The 23,872-nt window shown below is 56.6% G+C and overlaps 2 protein-coding genes across 2 annotated transcripts; one reads left to right on the forward strand and one right to left on the reverse strand.

Annotated features, from left to right (window-relative positions):
* Positions 1-1,629: 1,629 nt before the first annotated feature.
* Positions 1,630-3,264, forward strand: DNASE1 (deoxyribonuclease 1). Its single transcript, XM_056135013.1, has 8 exons — positions 1,630-1,882; positions 1,992-2,080; positions 2,161-2,244; positions 2,349-2,464; positions 2,604-2,716; positions 2,793-2,947; positions 3,036-3,132; positions 3,217-3,264. Exons 1-8 carry the CDS (start codon positions 1,736-1,738, stop codon positions 3,262-3,264), a joined length of 849 nt encoding a protein of 282 aa, XP_055990988.1. The 5' UTR covers positions 1,630-1,735.
* A 50-nt stretch (positions 3,265-3,314) lies between these two features.
* On the reverse strand, positions 3,315-22,601 carry TRAP1 (TNF receptor associated protein 1). The gene is made up of 18 exons (XM_056134979.1): positions 22,480-22,601; positions 17,595-17,759; positions 16,837-16,919; positions 16,227-16,367; positions 14,932-15,003; positions 13,973-14,133; positions 13,275-13,384; positions 12,727-12,800; positions 12,254-12,409; positions 11,586-11,706; positions 11,114-11,183; positions 7,961-8,108; positions 7,173-7,358; positions 6,864-7,002; positions 6,165-6,250; positions 5,244-5,389; positions 3,572-3,644; positions 3,315-3,499 (listed from the first exon to the last, which is right to left on the reverse strand). Exons 1-18 carry the CDS (start codon positions 22,559-22,561, stop codon positions 3,398-3,400), a joined length of 2,115 nt encoding a protein of 704 aa, XP_055990954.1. The 5' UTR covers positions 22,562-22,601; the 3' UTR covers positions 3,315-3,397.
* Between the last annotated feature and the right edge of the window lie 1,271 nt (positions 22,602-23,872).

Below are 23,872 nucleotides of genomic sequence, written 5' to 3' on the forward strand. Positions count from 1 at the left end.
TCAGGCAGGCATCACTTCCAGGCCCAGCAGAGTGGGCAGAAGCCCCTGCACCTGCCAGCCCCGACCTTGGGAGGCAGTGGGATTTCTCTTCATCACTCTGGAAGTTTCCCACCTTCCACCATGGTACAAGAGCATGCTATGGGTTTCTGCCATCCCAGCTCTAGAGTGAAGCTCCCATGTGCCCTGAGTATGAGAAAAAAATTCCTAGTGGACACATTGAGTTTCCTGTTTGTAGGACAACCCAGATTCGACTTGTACAGTGAAGTGCTGGGTGGGGGCAGAGGTTGGGAGACCCCAGAGCAGGATGCAAGGAGGGTGGGGTGCCGGTAGGCTTCTACTCCCATCTGGGACCAGTACTCTGGTGTGGTCCAGAGCCCCTTCAAGTTGGCCCCCACACTTGACAAGGATCCTGTCACCAGTGTCCAGAGTCTCTCCACCTGTGTTGTGCGCAGAGACGGTCTAGCCTGGAGCGTGGGGTCTGGATTTTGACAGGCTGAGAGCTGGTAGCCCAAGGATCCCCCTCTTGCAGACACCCAGGGACACAAGCTGCTTGGCTTCGTGACTTGCAGATCCCAGTGGGTTTTCATGATTTCTGTTACTCCTGGAGATGGGTTTACTTTTCTCATTGTCTCTCCTCCCCTTGTGACATGCTTTCACAGCTGTGGTGCATTCTGGCCTCTGCCCCCAGCCCTTTCCTCACAGCCTTGGACCTGTAGGGTTAAATAGCATAAGTGATTTTGCAGATGTGATTTAGGCTTGCAAGGTGGGGGTTAGCCTTGATTATTGGGGAGGACCCAAAATTTGGTCGGGGCAGGAGAACCGGTGCAGAAGAGAATGGGAGTTATAGGACATGCTCCCCCCCCCCCCCCCCCCCCCGTGCTTCCTGAGGCGTGAAGCCCCCAGTGAAACTGGTCTCTAAAACTTCAGAGATGTTTGTTGTTTTAAGCCATCAAGGTTGTGATGACTTCTTGTAACAGTCAAAGGAAACACATACAACTAAAAAGCAAGATCAGAGGTTCTAGGAAGAAGTGAAGAGCCCCGAGGCATAGACCCTCAGCTGCTGCCTCCTGTGGCCTGCTCCTAGGACACATGACCTCTTGCTCACCTCAGATAGGCCCTGCTCTTCCCAGTGCTTGTGGGCAGGAGGGTACACAGCTGGAGGTACTTACTCCTGGCTCTGCACAGGGACCATATATGGAGGATTGGGATTGAACCCGGGTCTGCTGTGTGTAAGGTAAGCACCCTACCTGTTGTGCTCTCTCCACAGCCCCAGAATTAGGAAGCAGGGGATGAGTCCCAGGCCACCAGCCCCACTTGCAGCAGCCTCTGGTCAAGGTTACTGCACAGGCTGTGCCTGCCCCACTCATCTGGGAGAGTAGCATATGTGACCGACACAGGTGCCTGGAGTGTAGTATCAGGTGTGTCAGCATCCAGCACAAACACTCCTGGCTGTGCCTTTGGGGGCAGCACAGGTGACTGAGAAAGGCAGCACTGTTGTCCCGCCTACCCTGTGACTCCTGGAAAAGGTCACAGCCGCCTAGACGTTTAAAATGCGCACTGGACGGGCATTCCTGTGCCAAGACTTCCAGCCGCAGCAGCTCCTGCAGGAGAGGGTCCTGTGGTCTGCAAAGTCGCATGTTCCAGGCAAGTGTTGCCCCAGAGCTGTGTGCCCAGAGGCCCTGTGGGGGGGTGCCTCTGCTCCCAGGCACCCAGTCATCACCTCTCCCGTTTTAGGATGAGGAGTGCTAAGCTGACAGGGGCACTGCTTGCCCTGGCCGGAATGCTCCAGGTGGCCCTGTCCCTGAGAATAGCAGCTTTCAACATCCGGACTTTTGGAGAGGCCAAGATATCTAACGCCACCCTCGCCAACTACATTGTGCAGGTGGGTCCACATGGCTGGTCGGGAGGGGTCACAGGACCCCGATCAGGTCTGCGTCTTGGGACCCCTGCTTGTGACCCCCTGCTCAGTACAGCCTTGGTCCTATCACCAGATCTTGAGCCGCTATGACATCGCTGTTGTCCAGGAGGTCCGAGACAGTCACCTTACGGCCGTGGGGACACTTCTGGATAAACTAAATGAGTGGGTTACGGTGGCAGGGGCATCCCTCAGGGGCTGGGGTCAGGCTAAGGGTCCACTGACCTGGGTGTTTCGTCCATCAGGAAGGGCTCTGACACCTACCACTATGTGGCCAGCGAGCCTCTGGGGCGCAGCACCTACAAAGAACGTTACCTGTTTGTGTTCAGGTATAGCCGGGGGTTCTGGGGAGCCAAGCCTGAGGCAGAGCAGGGTTCAGGTCAGGCCTGTGTGCTGGTGGCCTCCCCAGCCACAGGCTGACCTCCGCTGTCAGGCCTGACCAGGTGTCTGTGCTGGACTCGTACCTGTATGACGATGGCTGTCAGCCATGTGGGAACGATACCTTCAGCCGAGAGCCGGCCATTGTTAAGTTCTCCTCCCGGTACACTGGTGAGTGCACTTGGGGCCCTGCCAACCCCTGAGGACACCTTGAATGTCATATGCTGCCCTAAACCGCCCTCGTGCTTTGGACAAGGTCCACCCCCAAATGCATGACTGCCCCAGGCTTCAGCAGACACTGTCTCCACAGAGGTGAAGGAGTTTGCCATCGCTCCTCTGCACGCAGCCCCTACTGAGGCAGTGGCCGAGATCAACTCGCTCTATGATGTCTACCTGGACATCCGGAAGAGGTGGAACTTGGAGGTGAGGCCTTGGCCCACGTGGGCTGGTGGCCAGCCTGCTTTGTGCCCTAAGCCAACCTGCTGCTGTGTCCCGGCAGAACATCATGTTCATGGGTGATTTCAACGCTGGCTGCAGCTACGTAAGCCAGTCGCAGTGGGCAACCATCCGCCTGCGCACAGACCCGACCTTCCTGTGGCTGATTCCCGACAGTGCTGACACCACGGTGACAATCACTGTCTGTGCCTATGACAGGTGAGCAGAGGTACCGCAGGGCCTCTCCCAGGGACAGTGGTACAGGTGCTGGGCCACCTGGGCACTAATGGGAACTTGTGCTGGGCAGGATTGTGGTCGCTGGAACCGAGCTGCGGAATGCCATTGTGCCCGGCTCAGCTGGCATCTTCGATTTCCAGACTGCATACAAGCTAAGCAGTCAGATGGTAGGTGCCTGGCTGTCACTCGCCGGAATATTAAGGCACACAGTGTGCAGGCAGTTAGCCCACTGTGACTATTTCCTCCCCAAGGCTCTGGCCATCAGTGACCACTATCCGGTGGAAGTGATGCTGAAGTAAGTCTGAGGGGCCAGCGGTCAGTCGTGCTCCAGACCGAAAAGTCCAACACAGTAAGGCAACAAGATACCTTTAATAAAGCTTGAAAGGGATATCACAGCACAGATGTCAGTGGTCTTTCCCCCACAGGTGTCGGTCACCTCCCCTCCAGGACCTTGACAAGCAGGTGGTTCAGGCGGCCCACCATGGGTCTGGGGTCATCCACAAGGCCGGCGGCAATCATGGCATTCTCATAGATCTAGGAGGTAGGCAGGATTCTCAGGAGGATGCTGGGTGTCAACCCCCCCCCCCCCCCGCCCCCTAGACTCACCTGCTCCACGAGCAGCTGGGCCAGCTCAGGGTCGCTCGCTTTCAGCTGACTGAGCTTCTTGATGAGCGTGTGCCTAGAACCCAGAAAACCTACAAATGGTTACGAGTTCTTTACTGAACTTCAGTTAGTAGGCCCCCAGAGGAAGTAAGCTGGGCTTCTTATTCCAGTCAGATTCTAGGGGGATCAAAGATTAACTGTGAAACAATAAATAATAAAGTATATTAGAGAGGAATCTGTCCTATTAAAAAAAAAACAAAAAAAACCCCCTGTATTACAAACCCAAAAAAGTGGCATGTGATTTATAGAAGTCTGTCTTATTTTGCAGTTTCCGTGCCACACTCAGGGATGCTGGGGATCGAACGTGAGCTGGCAGGGAGGCAAAAAAGCAAGCACCACATCTCTTTAGTTTTGATTTTTTAACATTTTGGGAAACTTGTAAACTTTATAAACTTCATTTTAAAACAATTTCATTGGGCCAGAGATAGTGCAGAGTTTAAGGTACTTGCTGGAGTACCACCAGGGGTCACTCCTGAGCTCTTCCAGGTGTGGGCCCCCAAATAGTTGCTGAATATAATTTTCAAAAGGAGCTATATTCATATACAACAAAGTATTTCGAGATACCTAATAATAAATGGGGGAAAAAAGTATGTTCTTATTTGAAAACAATAATCAAAAAATTTCAATCTGTTGGGGCTGGAGCGATAGCACAGTGGGGAGGGCGTTTTGCCTTGCAAGTGGCCGACCCAGGTTCAATTCCCAGCATCCCATATGGTCCCCCAAGCACCGCCAGGAGTAATTCCTGAGTGCATGAACCAGGAGTAACTCCTGTGCATCGCTGGGTGTGGCCCAAAAAGCAAAAAAAAAAAAAAAAAAAAAACAAAACTATCTGTTCATTTACAAGGAGCACTCACTTCCTAAAAGGATGACGGGGAGAGCAGGCAGTGATGATGGGTGTACAAGGCGATGAGCTCTCATCCCCAAGAAACTCCAGACAACAAAAATCCATAGAGCCTTTCAGAAGCAAATATAGGAGCATAAACTTTTGGAGGGCCAAACCCATACTTCCTGCAGGAGGTGGTTCAAACTCTCAAGCAAGTTTAAAACAAGACCCAAAAAACCTAGCAATGTTGTGGGGAAATACTTCTCAAGTGTTCTGCAAAAGAATTCCTTCAGTTAAAGTTCGGGTCACAGAAAGTACAGTATGTACAGAACTGGGGGTTCTCACACCCAGAGAATACAGGGACCAAAATATTCAAAGGGAAACTACCCAAGTAAGTGCTGGGCCAGGGCAAGCACATGCAGGCGGCCTGGGTTTGGCCTCTTAAAAGGTAAGTGTGCTGAGAGCCACACTATGAATATTAATCAGCTACAAAACAAACAACCCACAACCATATCCCCATCACTAGGGGACAAAAAATATGCTTGGGGCATTATTTTCATTCAAGTCCTGAATCACATTAGTCCTGAATCAGCAAAGTGGCTGGTGATGTGAAACTGCCAGGCCAAGGAAGGAAATGACAGCTGAGATGGTTGGAGAAGGAGCACTGGCGTCGGGCAGTTTCTCAGAGCGATCCATTCTGGAGGTGCTGAGAGGCCAAACTGCATGTCACGGCTACAACATTTTGAGGGACCAGCTGCGGGGTCCCCTAGGCCCTGGACAGGACAGCCTTACCTGGGATTGATCTCCAGGGTGGGCTGCAGGAGCTGGGCGCGCTCCTCTTGCGTCTTGGCCAGCTGCTGCATGCGCAGGAAGTGTCGGGCGGCCCCCATCTCCAGCACGGTGATCATTGCAGGGTGCGTGTCCAAGCGAAGAGTCACCTAATGCGCCAGGGGGGACCCTCTTCACTAGGGGAGGTGCCAGGGCTCCTCCTCCCTGACCATCTACATGGAGTGGGAGCTGAGCCCATGCCGGGAAGGTCCTGGCGAAGTGCAAGATCTGGGGTGCAACTATTAGCCTCAAAGTCTGTGGTTCAGCATCTGACCCCTAGGGGCTAAGAAGCCCAGCGTCCCTTACAGCCATGATGGAGCCTGGGTCTAACAAAACCGCGACAGACTGCAGCTCCGAGCTGAGGAGGGCTGTGGCTCTACTGTCTAGATTTGTCATTACTGTGATGTCCACACAACAGAATCCAAGAACCAGCTCACGCTGCAGGGCTGGAGAGACACCCAGGGGTAAGGGCCATGCAGATGCAGACCCTGGTTCAAATCCCAACACCACATGGGGTCTCCAGAATACCACCGGGGTCACCTGAACAGAGCCAGATGAGAAAGCCCCTGTCCATTGCTTACTGTGGTCCCAAAACCCAACCCCCTGCCTCCCCAAAACCCCAAGCTGCACCTCCACAAGGTCCCCAAGGCAGAAGTGGGGTCTGACCCTTGGGGGTGTGGACTAAGAAGGTACTGGTCCAGCTACAGAATACCACCCCCCCACACACCGACTTACCAGCCTGGAGTCCCCTTTTGGTCTTGGTCCCCCTCTCTACAGGGAATGTGGAGGCTGGGGCCTCCCCATGTGTAGGGCACAGGAACGGCCATGACACGCCCGGCCCCCTGCATCCTGCTTATGTGCCTGGGTGCAGCTCTGAGTCCTCACCTTCACACTGGTGACACGCTGCCCCAGTACATTCCTCATCCAGGCCATCAGGTCCTCTGCGTCCTTCTCTGACAGACGGTCACCAGCTAGAGGAGAGCAGCACTCACGGACATATTTCCAGGTCCTGCTGGGTCCAGCCCCCGAAAGCTGGGTTGCACACCACTATCCCCCACACCCTCTGGCCCAGGGCAGACAGGCTGCCAATACCACAAAGGGGTTTCTCGTCCACAGTTCAGCCTAAGGGCTCCTGAGGCAGCAGAGAAGGGACTTGCACTGCAAGCGGCCAGCCCACGTCATACAGTCCCCTCGACCCACCCTGAGTGCTGCCAGATGTGGCCCCATAGTCAGAAAATAAAAATCAAACACTACGTGGGACCCATGGGCTGGAGAGCTGTTCCAGGTGAAGGCGTTTGCTTTAAGGCGTTTGCAGCTGACCCTGGTCTCATCCCTGGGATCCTGTACTGTCCCAAGCGATTTCTGAGCATTTGCCAGCTATGGTGCAAATAAAATAAAAGCGAGTCCTCAGCACCTGGTAGCCCGACTCCCATGTAGCTTGGGAAATAGCTGCCGTTTAAGGAAGCCCAGTCGGAAGCACTAGAGTCCCAGGGTCTCCACAGGGAAATGCTCATCAGCTGACAGGTGGGCAGTGGGTCGCTAAGCCTGGGCCGATGGAAAGGACACAGCAGGACCCACACCCACCTGCGGAGCCATCCTCTAATTTCTCCTCTTTGAAGTGATCGACCACGATGTCTGTCTCGACAGAGATGAGCTTCTTCTTGTCAAACTCACGGAGGTGCAGTAGGGTCAGCTCATCAAACTGCTCGTAGCAGAAAAGGACCTGCAGGATGGAAGCGCCGTCTAGCCTGGAGACACCTCCTCCTTCACAGATGGACCCCGATGCCAAGGGCCGGTCGGGCTCCCGGGAGAGCTCCAGGGAGGCCATGTCTGAGCTGCGGGGATGGCGACGATTTGCCGAGCAGCCTAGCCATCCCCCCAGTGCTCACCCACCTCAGTGTTCTTCTGTTTCATGGCCTCGTAATAGGGCGAGTGCTCGGCCAGGTGCCGTGTGGGGGCGCACAGGTAGTAGATGCTGCGGGTGCCGGGCTGCATGCGGCCAGCGTAGTCCTGCAGGCTGGTCAGCTCCCCCGCAGGCAGGGCTGAGGACTCATACCGCAGTAGCCTGGCAATGTCCTCCTGCAGACAAGGGCAGGTCTGTTCCTCTGGGTCCTCAACTGTCTCCAGCCCATGAGGGGCCGTGGCAGGAGAGTGGAGTGGGGAGTGCCCCCCAAACTGGCACTCGGCCCTGGGTCATGGATGACAGAGCCACCCTCCACAATGAGGGCCACTCCAGGCCACCTCCTCCCCAGAGCCAACAGAACCCGTGGCCCCCAGGGTTGAGCAGTTGTGTTCCAGCTGCTGTTTGTAGAAGAGGAGAGTCAGCTTCTTTGAGATGGAGAAGGTTCTGGAACTGCTCACAGTGGAGCTGCAGCTCATTCATGTGCTCCCCTCAAACTCCTCCCTCACAGGTCTCCCATGGCCCTGTGAACCCTCTCAATGGCATCAGAGACAGGAGCTGGCCTGCTGCGCCACCTTCCCGCCCCTAGCCCCTGAAGCCCCCATGGGAGCACAAAGATGCCTCTTCCAGCTCAGGTGCAGGGCCTGGGCGCGTGGCTGGACAGTCTGGAGAGGAGCAGGATGTGAGCTCGGCCCCGTCCCCAGAAAGAGGCGCAGAGGCCAAAGGCGGTGTTAGTGTCCCAAGCACAGAGCTACCTCAGAGCCACCAAATCCAGTCGTACCTTCACCTCCTGCTCAGCCGTGGTCACGATGCCCTCCCTCATGAACAGGCCGTAATCCTCAAAGAACTTGGCATATTTCTCAGGGTCTTTTTTACTCTGGTCAACAAAGAACTTGATAAGCCTCTGCTGCAGAACGTCCCGGATTTTCCTATGAACAGAAACATACGTCGGCCAGAAGGAACATGGACGCGAGACTCTGCCAACCCTCCAAGGAGGGCAAACAACACACGCCCACATCACACCACACGGAGCAGGAGATGAGAACTGCACACTGGCCAGAGACAGCTTCCCCGGGTGAGGAGATGAGGGGGCAGCCCTCAGGGAACCAACTGAGGGCCAGTTCTGGGGAGTTTCCAGCCTGGGGTCCAATGTGGGAGCATGCCTCAGGAAGTAAGCAGGTCTGCAAGGGTCACGGCCAGGAGATGCCGGCACAAAAGCCAACACATCAGTGCTTGCCTAGAGGCTGAGGAGTGGGTGGTGGCATGAAAAATCCCACCTGGAGGCCAAGGCCAGAGCTGGCGTCCGGGTAGGTAAAGGTGAGACTCAGGCCATAAAAAGCCCTGGTACAGGGTTAGGGGTAGGGGCTGTGGCTATCCGTACTTATACACAAGGAAAAAAAACAAAAGAAAAACTTAGGAAAGACAAATTTCAGAGTTTTGCCTTGCACGCAACTGGCCTGCTACCCGGCTAGGAGTGATCCCTGAGCTCAGACCCAGCAATCACCATGGAGAATGCTGGGTGTGCCCCCCCAACCCCACCAAAAGAAAAATGCCCCTTGGGCACAAAGGGAGGGGGGGGCTCAGCCTTCCACCAGGAGCGCGGGCACAGTGATGGCACAGGCTCTGCACTCCACCGCCACAATAGGAAGCGTTCGTGGCCACACGTCTTGTTACTTTTATATATGTATGTGTATGCACACACCCACCCACACATGTATATCATGTACTTACATATTATACATATCTAAATAATATATACTTAAACATATATGTATGTATAAAGTATATACGTCTTTCAATTGTTTCTGGGCCACATCTGGCTGTGCTCAGCGGTGCCATAGGAGGTGCAGGGGATTGAACCCAGTCAGCCATGTGCAAGACAAGCGCCTCACCTGCCATCTTTCCAGCCCATCTTAAACAAGACCTTGTTTCCCTGCCCCAGGGAAGGCCAACAGTAATGCTCATGTCTTTTAAGCTTTTCCTCTTCATTTCCACTTTGCATGATTCAAGTCTCAGCACCATGGTAAAGGGGACAGACAGGCTGGCGGCGAGATCATGGTGTGAAGTCAGGGGGTGCCCATGCAGGTGGGCAGAGTGGAGGTGTAGAGGGTTGGCAAAAGGCACAAGGGCAGGCAGAGCCCTCAGTGTCAGGGCAGCAACTGGCAGGGGTGGCAGAGACTGCGACCAACAAGCTCACTGTCCGCCAGAAGCCAGGAACTATGCCTCCTTCTTGGACAAGACTGGCACCAAACACCAGTCTCTGCATAAAGGGGCCACAACACACACAGGAGGAGGGAAGCGAGACCTAGAAAAGGCGCTGGCAAAGATGAGACTGGGGGACCCCAACTGGACGACGGGAATGTCAGGGGACAGAGTCCACGGGCACTCCCACGGGCAAACCATGACCAGGAGTACACGCCCACAAATAACAGCTCGGACAAGCCAGGGACAGGGCGCAGGTGCTCAAGCACTCGCCTTACGTGTGAGACCGGAGTCTGACCCCAAGCACGCCTCCCACACAACCACGTCTCCCTGAGCACGGCCAGATGTGGCCCCTGAAGAACTTACACATGTAGGTCCCAGTTTAATCCCCAGCACAGGGCCTGGTGCACCCAACTCCCCAGCACTGCAGGCCTCAGCAGTGTCAGGCACACCCTCGGCGCACAGCACCCAACTCTGACCAAGAGTGGCCCCTGCCACCCCCACAAAGTAAACCATGAACTATGAATAACTAGAAATCATGGTACATTGTTATTAAAAAAATTAATGTAAAAAAATTAAAAACATGAATGGGGGCCCAGAAAGACAGCACAGCGGGGAGGACATGTGCCATGTACATGGCCGATCTGGGTTCGATCCCTGGCATATGTTCCTCCAAGCACCGCCAGGAGTAATTCCTGAGTGCAGAGCCAGGTTTAACCCCATGAGCACTGCTGGGTATGACCCAAAAAGCAAAAACAAAACAAAACAAAAGCAAAGCAAAAATACCATGAATGAGGGACAAGGATGCTGCCACATTCACACAAGTGTGGGAAAATGTCTCCAAATACGATCAGTCCTGGTGCAGCTCGGAGAACACATGTGGCACTCGGGAATGAACCCAGTTGGCGTGTGACAGAGGCACCCTGACCGCCGGCCAGCTGCCCCAACCTGGACACTGCACTGTTTTTCTGTTGCCACACCCGTTGGTGCTCAGGGGTCCTTCCTGGCTCTGCACTCAGGAATCACTCCTGGAGGGTTCGGGGAGGGTTCAGGGAACACATGGGGCGCTGAGAATCAAACCCGAGTCGGCCATGCACAAGGCGAGCACCCTTCCCGCTGTACTGCCAGCCGCAACCGCACATCCCCCCCTCTTTTTGGGTCACACCCGGTGATGCACAGGGGTTACTCTTGGCTCTGCACTCAGGAATTTGACCATATGGGATGCTGGGAGTCGAACCCGGGTTGGCCGCGTGCAAGGTAAACGCCCCACCTGCTGTGCTACTGCTCCAGCCCACAACTGCACTTCTGCACTTTTTGAACTGAAGAATATTCAGAAAAAGCGTACTCTTCCTTGCTGTGGCACTTCACTGTACCCCGACTCTCTCGATTTACAGAAGAACAACAGACATGAGAAAACTAATATATAAAACTGAGTTAAAAAAAAACCCAAAACCCACAAAAACAACAAAGAACAAAGGGGAATTCAGAAAGCTCACAGAAGTAAACTGATACAAGGAAACACGTGGCTCTTTTGCAGAACGCGTAACCACAACAGACCCCCAAGCCCCAGGCCCAAGGGGGCCCTAACAGACCACTCAGGGTCACTAGATTTTCCCAGGACAAAGACATTCTGTTAAATCACTAGTCAGACAGCTTCAGACGCTGAGGGCAGCCAGAAGGCCAGGGGCGAGCTGGCCAGCAGGAGTCCCAGGACTGGACACACGGCCCTCACCTGATGAGTGCGCTCTCCTGCAGCAGCTCTCGGCTCAGGTTCAGAGGGATGTCCTCACTATCCACCACACCTGGGGAGACACCAAGCCGGGGAGCGTGACACTCAGCTCACGGGCTCTGGGCTTACACTTGGCCAAAGTCATGCTCACGGTGGGCGGCAGCGCAGCTCTCCAGTTCTGGGGGACACACGGTCAGAGACCAGAGACAGGGCAGCGGGGAGGGCACCTGCCCCGCGTGCGGGACCCCCGGCTTCCCACAGGGTTCCCCAAGCCTCACCAAGAGTGATCCTGAGCTCAGTGCTGGAATAAGCAGAGTGCAGCTGGGCGTGCCCACAAAGGGAAACACCGAACCTCAATCACGTTCATGGTCCCCTCAAACTTCCCGAAGGTCTAAGGCCCCGCCCCACCCCAGGACCAGCTGGTGGGGGACACTGTCTGGGGATGCCCTCCCAGTCCGCCTGAGCAGCGCCTCACCGCGAATGAAGCGCAGCCACTTGGGCAGCACGTCCGTGGCCTTGGTCTGGATGAGGACTTTGCGGCTGTAGAGGGAGATGCTGGAGCCCAGCTCCCGGCTCACATCGAACATGGACGGTTTCTGGGGTGAGAAGACACAGGATGAGGCTGCGTGGGACGGAGCCTGTGAGGGGCTGAGCCTTGTGGGGAGGGGCCTATGCAGGGCGGAGCCAGCTCGGGGGCCAAGCCTGGGTGGGGGCGGGGAGACAGATGGGCCTGTCTGGAACTGTACGGCCGCGGCTATGGGACAAAACAGAACAAACGATGGATTCCCAACCCTGGGCTGAGGTCCGGCTCTCAGCTCCCGGAGACCTAGGTGCTGACCATGAGCTCAGTTCTCCTCTGGTGGACGCAGAGGGCTTATGGGTTCCAGCGGGTAAAGCTGGAAGGGTGGAGCCCTGCCCCAAGGTGGCTGAACTGTCCAGCACCGGGGACAGGCCCAGGCCCCACTCACATGCCATGACTCCACATCTGCCCCCCGCCCAGTGCCAAGGGTCTGTGCCCCCACTCCGTGGACCCCACAGAAGCTTTGCCTTGTCCACCTCCCCCGAGAACCCCCCCCCCCACTGGATTCGCACACTTGGGGCAGGATTGCTGGGATGGGCAGAGGAGCTGCAGGCCCGGCTCACCTCTTCGGGCACGTAGAAGATGCAGCGGAGGCCGAGCGGCGCATCCGTCCGGTAGTGAAGGGTGTAGCGGGGCTTGTCATGCGCCTGCGCGATGTAGCGGTAGAACTCCTCGTGTTGGCCCTCACCCACGTCCTTGGGGTCCATCATCCAGACGGCCTGGAACAGGGTGACAGGGTCAAAGTCCACCCTCCAGCACACATGGGGGCCAGGCAAAGGCCCCCGACAGACTCTGAGCAGGAAGATGCCCATGAGGGGCTGACAAGGAATGAGGCCCAGAGCAGGGGAGACAGTGCAAAGACTATGGCACACCCTGGGTTTAATGCGCAGCCCGCACGACCCCTTAAGCAATGCCAAGTGTGGCGCCCCGACCACACAGACACCTCATCTGGGACTGTGCCAGCCTGACCCAGCCCCACCTCCTCCAGCCTGCGGGTCCCTGAGGCCGCCCCCGTGTGTCAGCAGCTCGGTCTCACCTGCAAGGTATTAAGACGCCTCCCGTTGAGGTACAGGGGGAAGCTGACAAAGTTACTGTACTTGGTCACCACGTCTGGAAGAGAAGCAGATCGCATCCGTGAGGGCAGAAGAGTCTCTCCCTGGAGACCTGGGGGTGAGCAGGACCCTGCCCTGGAAGCACGCAGAGCCTGCACCGTCAACCGGTCTCATGCATCAGCTGCCAAGACGGACACGCGTGGCGCCCTCGGGAAGCTCTCGGCCAGAGGCCCAGAGGAACCACTGCTCATACGGGCCAGCTTCCGGGGGCTCCAGGGCTGCCAGCACCTGCCCCATGGGCAAGAGGTGAAAAGGACCAAGGAACCCCAAGTGGATGACGGCTTCACTGGGAGTCCCACCCGGGGAGCCCCCGAGACACAGCTCCTGGCGCCCAGGACACCAGCATCACGGGCGTGGCCACGACAGAGCTCCTGGTGCCCAGGCGCACACACACATGTGCACACGCACGCACATACAGGCATGCACATGCATGCACGCAGGCACTCCCACACCTGGCTCGGGCTCCCCTTACCTCGAACTCGGGCCTCGCTGGCGAACTCCCTGTTGTCGGCCTTGAGGTGGATGATGATTTTGGTCCCAGGTCGAACGCCGGAGGCTTCCGAGATCTCAAATACCCCAGAGCTAAGGAGACAGGGCAGAGAGGAAGTGCCACAAGCAGCGACGGCAAGCACTGAGAAAGGTGTCCGTGGTCAGGACGGTGGGGATCGAGGCTGCCGCAGTGTGGGCGCTTGGCGCATGAACCCAATACTTTCGCCCATGTGAAGGCCCCATTCCTGGGACTCTGGGGGCCATCAGCCCCTGGGGACGTGCCCTCACCGTCTGTGCCCTGCTGGGGCCACCGGGGGCAGCCCCCTCACAAACAGAGGTGGGCAGCTGGGGTGGGAAGCGAGCAGCATCCCTGTTGGGCCCAGAGAGAAGCTGGGTTCCCGAGCGCAGACTTCGGGCTTTGTGCAAAATATACGCGGGCGGGTCAGAGCAACAGGTCAGCGGGGAGGGCGCCTGCCTTGCACGTGGGTGACTTGGGTTCTGTCCCTGGCACCCCATAGTCCCCCAAGCACCGCCAGGAATGAGCGGCCCGGGATTCCCGAGCACTGCTGGGAGAGCCTCGGTGGGTCCAACGGCAACACAAAAACAAACGAGAAACAGGAGCCCCCAATGCTGCCACCCTTCTAAGTGCGATCTCAGTCCCCGCCACGCTGCCTCGCTCACCCGTCCGAGAGCCAGCGGTAGCCAGGGCTGCTGGGTGCCGCCGAGCGGGTGTACACCTCGACACTGTCGGCCACCATGAAGGCCGAATAGAAGCCCACGCCGAACTGGCCGATGATCTTGCTGCTGGCCTCCGCCTGGTTCTGCAGCGCGTCCAGAAAGGCCTGTGGTGGACAGGCCAGTCAGGGGGTGCAGCCCACTGGCTGCTGTGCTCACCCTTCAGGGTGCCAGCACGGGGGACCTCCCTCGGCCCCTCTCCTCCACGAGCAACACTGAGGCACTGAAGCCCCCTGCCCAGAGACCCTCGCGGGGGAGCAGCATAGAGCGAGGCCCTGCTGGCGGAGGGACACAGCCCGGGTCAGTGGGGGAGGGCGAGCCCCCATGTGTTGTGCACATCTCCAGATGCCACACTCAGGGGAAACACCCTCGTCTAGGACACTGCAAGGCACTAAGATCTTGGGACTTGGCTGCCAAGGTTCCCAGATGGAACAATGCAGTAAAATGCACATGCGTGGCCGTGTTCTCCAACAGACGTTCCTGAGGGCTTGGTCAGTGCACTCCGGCAGTGACACGCCAAACTGGCCTTAAGAGCTCAACTCCAAGAGGCCGGCTGGCTGAGTGCCTCTCCCGGAGGGAGCGCAGCTGGCTGGGCACAGCGCGTGTTGGCGAGGCAGCTCTCTCCAGGAGAAAGGCCATCTGCTCCCCTGCGCAGGCCCACAAAAACGCGAAAGGAGTGTCTGCAGCCCACGTGGCCCGGGGCAGACACGGCCACTAACTGCCCCAACGCACCATTCCATGGGGCCCTGGGCTAAGCGCCTGAGGCAGAGGGACTCAGAAGCCGGGCTATGACCCCCCCCAGCCAGCTCGGCCTGCTGCACCAGAGCCTCAGAGCGACCCCAGAAATCACGCTGGGATACCTCCCCATGGGGCCATACACCCGCAACATGGGCAGGGGTGCTCACCTTTGACCCTGACCGGGCGATGGTTCCCAGGTTGGACACCAACTCCTCCTGGGTCATCCCGATGCCGGTGTCCTGGGGACAGAGATGTACTGAGTGCCACAGCGCAGACACCCGGGGAAGGGAGATGTTGGGTTGGCTGGGCTGTGAATGGCTCATGTCACCTTGTCCTCTGGCCGGACCTCCAGAGAAGCCCCCTGGAGGACATAGCCGAGGTGAGCGTCGAGGACAGCTGCACCGCCAACGAACTCTGGACAAAGGCCAAGGTGATTTGTGGGGAGAAAATCAGAGGATGCAGCCCCTGCCTGGCTGGCCTAGGAACCCTGGCCCAGAGGAAGACACCTCGGGCTTGGCGACCTGCAGAAGTCGCCTCAGGCGAGCATGAGCAGGAAGAAGACAAAAGTGGGTACAAGAAGCAAGCGGGCCTCAGAGCCTTTGCTTTCCCAAGGCTGCCAGCAGACAGGAGAGGTCAGGCGGGGGCAGGGGGACATGCACAGAAGGCACCACCTTGCACACGGCTGACCCAGGACCGAGCCCCAACAGCCCGGGAGTGGCCCGAACCCCCCAAATATGGTAAACCATAGACTGGGAAAAAAAGATTCTATGGAGAATATGTTCAGAATGCTTCCACCTAGCTACACCCAAAAACACCTGACCAAAATATTTTGCACAGGGCTGGAGAGATAGCACAGCGGGTAGGGTGTTTGCCTTGCATGCAGCCGACCCGGGTTCGATTCCCAGCATCCCATATGGTCGCCTGAGCACCACCAGGGGTGATTCCTGAGTGCAGAGCCAGGAGTAACCCCTGTGCATCGCCGGGTGTGACCCAAAAAGCAAAAATATATATATATATTTTGCAAAAAAAATAAATAAATAAATATATATATATATATATATTGCAGGGCTGGAGCGATAGCACAGCAGGTAGGGCGTTCGCCTTACAAGCGGCCAACATGGCCGACCCAAGTTCGATTCCTCCGCCCCTCTCGGAGAGCCCGGCAAGCTACCGAGAGTATTCGATATGCCAGACACAGTAACAACAAAGTCTCCAATGGAGACGTTACTGGGCCCGCTCGAGCAAATCGACGATCAACGGGTGGGCCTTTTATATATTTTGCACAGAAACAGACATTTCAGACACACAAGAGGAAGCAATGATGCGCCACCAGCAAGCAGCAGAACATTCAGACGCGCCAGGCTGAGGGCAGGTCCCGCCACCTGAGGCACGCTTCCCGCCGGAGAAATGCAGGCAGACTCAGGCAGCCAGCTCACGGCCAGAGGCAGGGCTGGGGCTGTACCTGGATGGTGATGGTGCCCTTCTCAGAATCGGTCTGGAGATGAATCTCCATTTCCGGCAGCGTCTGGCCTGCGGACACCAGCTGGTGCCGCAGCTTCTCCAAGGCGTCGCTGGCATTGGAGACCAGCTCCCGAATGAACACCTGCAGCAGAGAGAGACGGGAGCACCGTGGCACGGTCGCTCGAAGTCTGGGGAGAAGGCACCAGAGCTGGGTTCCAATCTGTCAGGGTGAGGTGGGTGCACCACCTCCCCGCAAGCAGCGCTCTCTGCTCCACTCTGCATGGGCGCCGACACCCCCACACTACTCCCGGCTGACTCTGGGATGAGACTCACCGCTGGGCACGGGCCTCTGACTCACAGCGGAGGAGGAGGCCAAGGAGTCGGAACTAGTGATCAACAACAGTTATTCACTCTAGGCCCCCCTGGTCCCCCAATCCTCTGAATGTGAATCCACGATCACCCACCCCTACTTTGGGGTGCAACCCCTCCATGGCGGACAGGGTCCAGCGTCCAGGGAGAACATACTCCCTACTTCCCCCAAAACAGCATAAAAACAACACCACCACCACAAGCCAGCCTCCTGGCCCAGGGGCGAGGAATGGGTGCTGCACCTCTTTCTCCGAGTACAGAGACCGGGCTACGATGTCCAGAAGCTTCTTCGTCTCAGCCTGGAACTCGTGCTTAGAAATGGACCCTGGTAAGGAATCAGAGGCACAACCGACCAAGTTTGGCTTCCGCCTCCGTGGAAGAACACACGAGACTCTCAGACACGCGTCAGAACAACGGAGGGAAAAAGGTCTCTGGGCTCAGAGAGGAAATCTCGACACCCAATCAGGCGTCCCCACTCCCAGGCGGCTCATGCTCCCCGTGGCCCACAGGGTCAGCATTTCCACAGAGCCCGCGCGTGACAAGCCGAGCCTGGAAGCCAGCCTTAAAAACAGCAGTTTCCGAAGTATTTACTTAGGGGAAAAACAACAACAAAAAACCAAACCCAAAAGGCAACTGGCTTCTGTTCCCCTTTACCCAAACCTCAAGGATTCCGCGGTCGGCTCTGAAAGCCAGAAGTGGACCTCCTTGCGGACGGGCTCTGCAGCCGCGCCGGAGCCTGCCGGGGAAGGGGAGGCCCGCTCCGAACCGGCCTGGCCAGCAGCTCCGCGTTGCCGGCTGCCCCTGATTGCAAGCAGATGTGCTCTGAGTCATCGCGGGGGCGGCGCTGCCGTCAGCGGCCACCAGAGGGGGCAAGAGGCACCGCAGGCTGGCGGTGGAGTTCAGGCAGCCAGGCAGGCAGGGGGGCATTGTTCTGGGAGACCTCTGTCCCTTGTCCCTTCCCCTGGGGAGGGGGTGGAGAGGGGCTCTACCCAGGCCGTACCCTGCACGCTCTCGGTGCTGCTGATGATGGAGTGCAGGGGCTCCTCCTTCCGGTCCTCTGCCGCCTGCGAGCTGAACGTCCGGCCCACCTGGAAGCTCGAGGCCAGGGTCAGCCTGCAGCCCCCACACTGCACCGTGGCCTGCCGGAGCCGAAGCGCCGGATTTCCTGCAAATGTGAGCAAGAGTCTTCGTGAGACCCGCGAGAATCCGAGCCCTCGTCACCCCGAGACTGAGGACACAGCAGGGCACTGCCTGTAGTTTTGCTGACATCTCACAGACGTCATGTCTCAGAGAACGATTCCCACATGCCCCCCAGCCCAGGCAACCCCCCTTGATACACTTGAACTCCTTGGGAAGCCGAGAGCGAGAAGGCCAAACGTTCTACTGTGCAAAATCAAGGGGAAATGGAGAAAACGCATTAAAGTGGAGAAAAGTTGAAAGAAATGTAGGGAGATGTGAAGGGAGAGGAGAGTTATGTGCTCAAGGAAGAATATGGGCTTCTTCAGAATGGAGAAGGCCGAGGGATCGAAATTCCTAACTGGGGCTGGAGCACAGCAGGGAGGGCGTTTGCCTTGCACGCAGCCGACCTACGTTTGAGTCCCAGCATCCCATGTGGTCCCCCGAGCACCACCAGGAGTAATTCCTGATGCAGAGCCAGGAGTAAGCCCTAAGCATAACCGGGTGTGACGAGGCACTTGCCTTGCGCGCAGAGCACCCAAGTTCAATCCCCGGCACACCATATGGAGTGACTGTCAAGAGCAGAGCCAGGAGTAACTCCAAGCACTGCTGGGTGTGGCCCCCCAAAAAGACTTCTTGACCATGAATATTCCAGAAGTTACCCAAATCATTTCAAGAATCCGCACTGAGGGGCCGTCAGACAGACAGTAGTGCGATTTAAGAAACTCACTGTCCAGGCAGCCAACCCCACCTGGACCCCAGAGCCAGGAAGAGCCACTAGCACCGCCAGGTGTGGCCCCATCACACTTAGGGTGTCCTTCATCTTCCCCTCTCTACTGAAGCCACATTCTCTTTCTTTGGATGTGGGTGAGGGGCTGTGAGGGGCTCTGGGATCATACCGGTGTTCAGCGCTTACTCTTGGCTCTGTGCTCAGGGATCACTCTTGCCGATGCTTGGGGGACACTGTGCCAGCCACCCGGAAGGCGAACACTTAACCCCAAGTCTCCGGCCCACACACAGTTCTACAGGCATGTGCCACACTCTCTTCTCACAACTCTTTAATAAAATGATTTTACTATCCATCTCCTCAGATTCTTTTCTGTGATGGCAGGTGATGGGGAAACACCAAGCTGTCAGTTTTTCCAAATCAGTGCACGAAGAAGCCCAGCTGCTAGCGGCTGGCGGGTGGGGAAGCTGAGCGCTCAGGGCTCCAGCCCAGCATGCAGCCAAATGGGTTTGATTTCGGCACTGCACAAGGTCCCCAAGCATGGCCAGGAATGATCCCTGAGCACAGCAAGGGGTAGCCCATAAACCAAATAAACTTTAACAAGGGACCCTAAGTACTGGGTCCCGCTGATAACACTGGCATAGGGAATCCAAACCGTATTTCAATGAGCTGGACGGATGACTGTCATTTATCTCACATGAGTTTATGGGCTAGCAGCTGCTAATGGGGCAGCACCAGGTTCAAGGTCATGTCCGAGTTCCGTGTGCTGGGTGCCGGCACGTGCCCTCAGAGAGCACGGTCTGATCCCCAGGGACACCCCTGCCAGCCTGTGTTCTCAGGGGGCTTTTGGGTATAGGCCTACTGGTCAAGTGAAAATTTTACTGTAATTTAAATTATATTTCTGTGATGACAAACATTCAGATCAAATATTTATTCTTATTTTAAAGTATTTTTATTTCAGGCCCTGAGGGCTAGCATACAAGTTAATTACAGCATCTGCCTCACACGTGGTGCCCTGGTTCAAACCCGCGCACCACACAAGGTCCCCCAGGCACTGCCAGATGTGGTCCCTAACACTTTCAAGGTGTGGGACCTCCCCGCACCCCGCAGGCCTTTCCATTTAACTTTTGAATAAACTGTTAAATTCCTGTGATCCTCTTTCCGTTATGATTTGTAAGAACTTTTTAAAAAAATCAGTTTTTTGTTTCTGAGGGTCTCTTCACTGCAAGATCAAACACTTTTTTGTGTGGGGTGGGAGGGAGTGAACAGGTAGTTTTAATTTATTTAAACTTATTTAGAAAGATGTGAGAGAAAAGGCTGGACAACTAGCACAGCAGGTAGGGTGCTTGCTTTGCACGCAGCTGATCTGGGTTCAACCTCCGGCATCCCCTATGGTCCCCTGAGCACCACAGGGAGTAAGTCCTGAATGCAGAGCCAGGAGTAACCCCTGAGCATTGTCACATGGCCCAAAACACAAACAAACAAACAAAAATAAAAGGAAGATGTGAAGAAAGAGAGCAAGAAATACATGTTCACGAGAGAACCCAGGCTCCTCAGAGCAGAGACAGGCAAAGAAACTAAAAGGCAAACAAGCGAGATGCTTGTTCAAAGGAGAACACGGACTTAAAGAGAAAATTCAGATTTTCTCAAGAGCTTTCCCAAGGTTAATTTTCCTTGTTTTGAACTCCTCTCGCTTATTAAAAATAATATACACATATATTTTTTATTCTTACGTATAGTGTATATATGCACGCACAGACACATATATACCTCCAGCCCCAAGAATATGTTTTTTCAAGCTCTAATGTCCGTGCTGGAGATGGTGGGGCGGGGAAGGTGCTTCCCTGCACAGCCAACCTGGTTTCTACCCATCTACACATCGTCCCCAGGTCCTTGCCAGGCATGACCCGAGCACAGGGTCAGGAAAAGCCACTGTCCAAAAGACAACGTTTATGAGAGGAACATTCAGACTTCTGTCTCCAACTAGGGCTTCTTTCCACCACATTCAAGGTAAGTCAACGGCACCGCTTAGCACAGAGGCGGCCAGAGTGTACAGAGGCGAGCGGGCACTTGCCTTGCACCCAACTGACTCGAGTTCGAGCCCTGGCACCCTCTACAGTTTCCTGAGCCCTGCCAGGAGTTATCCTGAGCAGAGTCAGGCATAAGCCCTGAGCACCACCAGATATGGCCCCCAAATAAAGAACAAATAGAGTAAGCACTCCCTCCACACAAGCCCTGTCTAACAGGACTGAACAGCGAGCCCAATTTACCCTCACTCACATTCCCCTTGTTTCTTGTCAAAATAAATTAACCTCCTACACCTGGAGGTTTGCTCGTCCATGTACTCCTCTACAAAACTTCAATCCCATTCCGCAATATGCCGGTAACCTCTGCTATGACGCAAGCTTCCACTGCCCCTGGCCCCAGACAGGAGTGTCCCTCATCTCTGAATGTTTCATCATTCAGTGTCTCTGCTGCAGAGACAAAGTCAGGCCGACCATCTCACGTCACAGAGACTTCTAGCGCAGAGGCAGCAGCATGACAAGGTCAAAGTCCTACCTAGATGTGAAGACCTGGAACAACAGCACAGTGGATAGGGCATTTGCCTTGCACGCGGCCAACCCGGGTTCAATTCCCAGCATCCCATATGGTCCCCCCAAGCACTGCCGGGAGTAATTCCTGAGTGCATGTGCAAGGAGTAACCCTTGTGCATCGCTGGGTGTGACCCCAAAAAAGCAAAAAAAAAAAAAAAACAAAAAATAAAAATAAAACTCTGTTAGGAAAAGGAAGATACTGAACAAAATGTTGAATTTTCTTCATTAGTGAATGAATTCTCCTACAGTCACGTTCTTTTTCTTCCTTCCCTCCTCCTACAGACTTACACTGTGTTGTTTGGGGTAGGTTTTGGGGCCCCACCTGGCAGTGTACGGGGACCAGAGCAGTAACAGGAGCTGAACCAGGATCAGATAAATTCACCCTTCATTCAATTAATCCAAACTGTCCCTCACACTAATCTTATACAGGGAGAATGTTAAGGACATTTGAAATGTAGAAAGCGCCCAGGAACAGGATTCACTGCTTAGATTCAAGCAAGAGAATGAAGTTCTGCAATGAAGCTGCAAGAGAACAGAGAGAACAAAAGGTCCCTCAGCTAGAAAAAAGGGAGGCACTGTATCTTCACAATGGAAGCGACAGAATCTGGTCCACAAAATATACAGTCAGAACCCCTTAGAACCTGGGGGCTGGAGAGACAGAACAGCGGGCAGGGCGCTTGCTTTGCATGCCCCACGAAGGTTTGCTCCCTGGCACCCGGTATGGTCCCCAGAGCACCATCAGGTGTCATCCTTGACTGCACAACCCGGAGCAACCCTCAGCAACGCCGGGTGTAGCCCAAAATAAATAAATAAATAAATAAATAAAGAACCAAGTCTTCAGTAGTGGTGTAACTTAGGGAATGAGCACAGGATATGCCCGCGGGAGAGACCGTGGCAGGGCGTCTGCCGTGCGCTCCAGAAGGTCCCCGGAGCTCCCCAGGAACGATCCCTGAGCGCAGAGCCAGGAGCAAGCCCCCAAACAAAACGAAAAACTAATAAGAGGAAACGAGCACAGGACAGTCTCTGATCAATCAAAGGAGAAAAACAGCGGCCGTGGCAACAGCGATCAAAGTCGGCTGCCGCCTCCGTGCGGCGCGGTGCTTTCCAGCCACCGGCCTCGCCCCGCTTGCCCGGCACGCGGCGGCCGACCGGGTGGGCGCGCGCCCTGCGGGACCTCATGAAGTGCAAGACACCCCCACCCCAAATCGACCCCGGGCACCCGGAACGTTACTCCTGGCGGCGCTTGCTCCGCGGAGCCGCGGAACCGCCACCCGGCCGGGCACGACGGGCGGGCACGAGCGCGCGCAGCTTCGGGCGCTCCTGGGCCACCCGGGACCCGCCCGCCGCGCCCCTCGCACGCCCCTCCGCGCGCCCCGGGCCGCCCTCACCTCCCGCGGCGCCCGCGGGCGCCCGCAGCAGGCCCCGCAGGTGGCGGCCCCACGGCAGCAGCGCCCGCAACTCCCGCGCCATGTCCGCCGTCCGAGCGCCCGGGCGCAGCGCGGCGCGCGGGGGCGGGGCCGGGGCTTGCCTTCCTCGGGCGCGGCGCGATGACGTCACGGCGCGCGCGGGGCTGCCCGGGCCGCTGCCTGCACGGGCGCTGGGGCCCTCGGGCTCGGGGCCGCACCTCTGTGACCTTGGGTCGCGTTGTCAAGGGCGACCGCCGGCGCCGAGCACCCGGCCGGCGTGTCCCCGACCGAGGGCCGGAGTTCGCCGCGCCGTCGCGGGTGTGCGGAGCGGTGCGGCCCCAGAGATGAACTCGGGGGTCCCGGGACGCCGTGACCCGGCCACCGAGTGCGAGTCCTTCCCTTGCAGCCGGATCCGGCCGGTGGTCCCCGGACTCCAGACTCCTGAACGCCAGCTCGGAGCCTCCCCCGGCAGGCAAACCGCGTTCCTTTCCACGAACACTGCTGGGGCTCCCGCCCGCCCGGGGTGAGAGCTAGTTAGGGGACAAGACCTCCCTTCCCCAAATCCGCTGCTCGGCGAAATGCAGGTTCCCAGGCTCGCCCCGCGAGCTCCCCGGGTGATTCCGAGGGCTCGTTGCCACCATCCAAAAATGTACAAAAATCGCTCGCTTGAGATCGTGGCAACCACTGCAGGAAAGCAAGGGAGCCCGCGTCACCTGGACACTGCGGGGATGCGATTGGGGCGGCAGGGAGCAGTGCTAGACTGTATCAAGGATACAGTATCAGGAAGGTATCAAGGATGGCTCCAGTGACACACAGACACACACACACACACACACACACACACACACACACGCTGGCTAGACAAGAAGGTATCAAGGATGGCTCCAGTCTCACACACACACACAAACACACACACACACACAGACACACACACACACACAGACACACACACGCTGGCTAGACAAGAAGGTATCAAGGATGGCTCCAGTCTCTCACACACACACACACACACACACACACACACACACACACACGCTGGCTTCAACCACTGCAGGAAAGCAAGGGAGCCCGCGTCACCTGGACACTGCAGGGATGCGAGATTGGGGTGGCAGGGAGCAGTGCTAGACAAGAAGGTATCAAGGATGGCTCCAGTCACATACACACACACACACACACACACACACACACTCACACACACACACGCTGGCTTCCAGGCATGTGTCACTTGGCCCCCTGCTTTTCCCCACACACACACACACACACACACACACACACACACACACACACACACACAGGCTGGCTTCAACCACTGCAGGAAAGCAAGGGAGCCCGCGTCACCTGGACACTGCACACACACACACGCGCTGGCTTCCAG

This window comes from Sorex fumeus, unplaced genomic scaffold (genome assembly GCF_029834395.1).
Source record: "Sorex fumeus unplaced genomic scaffold, SorFum_2.1 ptg000110l, whole genome shotgun sequence".
Classification (NCBI taxonomy): domain Eukaryota; kingdom Metazoa; phylum Chordata; class Mammalia; order Eulipotyphla; family Soricidae; genus Sorex; species Sorex fumeus.

What these genes read in the sequence shown, in the direction of transcription:
- DNASE1 (XM_056135013.1), top strand. Translation starts at nt 1,736, where the DNA reads ATGAGGAGTGCTAAGCTGACAGGGGCACTGCTTGCCCTGGCCGGAATG. An exon ending in TCGCCAACTACATTGTGCAG is followed by an intron (nt 1,883 to 1,991) that starts GTGGGTCCACAT and finishes TCCTATCACCAG; the next exon opens with ATCTTGAGCCGCTATGACAT. An exon ending in CTTCTGGATAAACTAAATGA is followed by an intron (nt 2,081 to 2,160) that starts GTGGGTTACGGT and finishes TTCGTCCATCAG; the next exon opens with GAAGGGCTCTGACACCTACC.
- TRAP1 (XM_056134979.1), bottom strand. Translation starts at nt 22,561, where the DNA reads ATGGCGCGGGAGTTGCGGGCGCTGCTGCCGTGGGGCCGCCACCTGCGG. An exon ending in CAGCGAGGCCCGAGTTCGAG is followed by an intron (nt 12,801 to 13,274) that starts GTAAGGGGAGCC and finishes CTTCTCTTCCAG; the next exon opens with ACGTGGTGACCAAGTACAGT. An exon ending in AGCGTGTCACCAGTGTGAAG is followed by an intron (nt 5,390 to 6,164) that starts GTGAGGACTCAG and finishes CTGGCGCATTAG; the next exon opens with GTGACTCTTCGCTTGGACAC.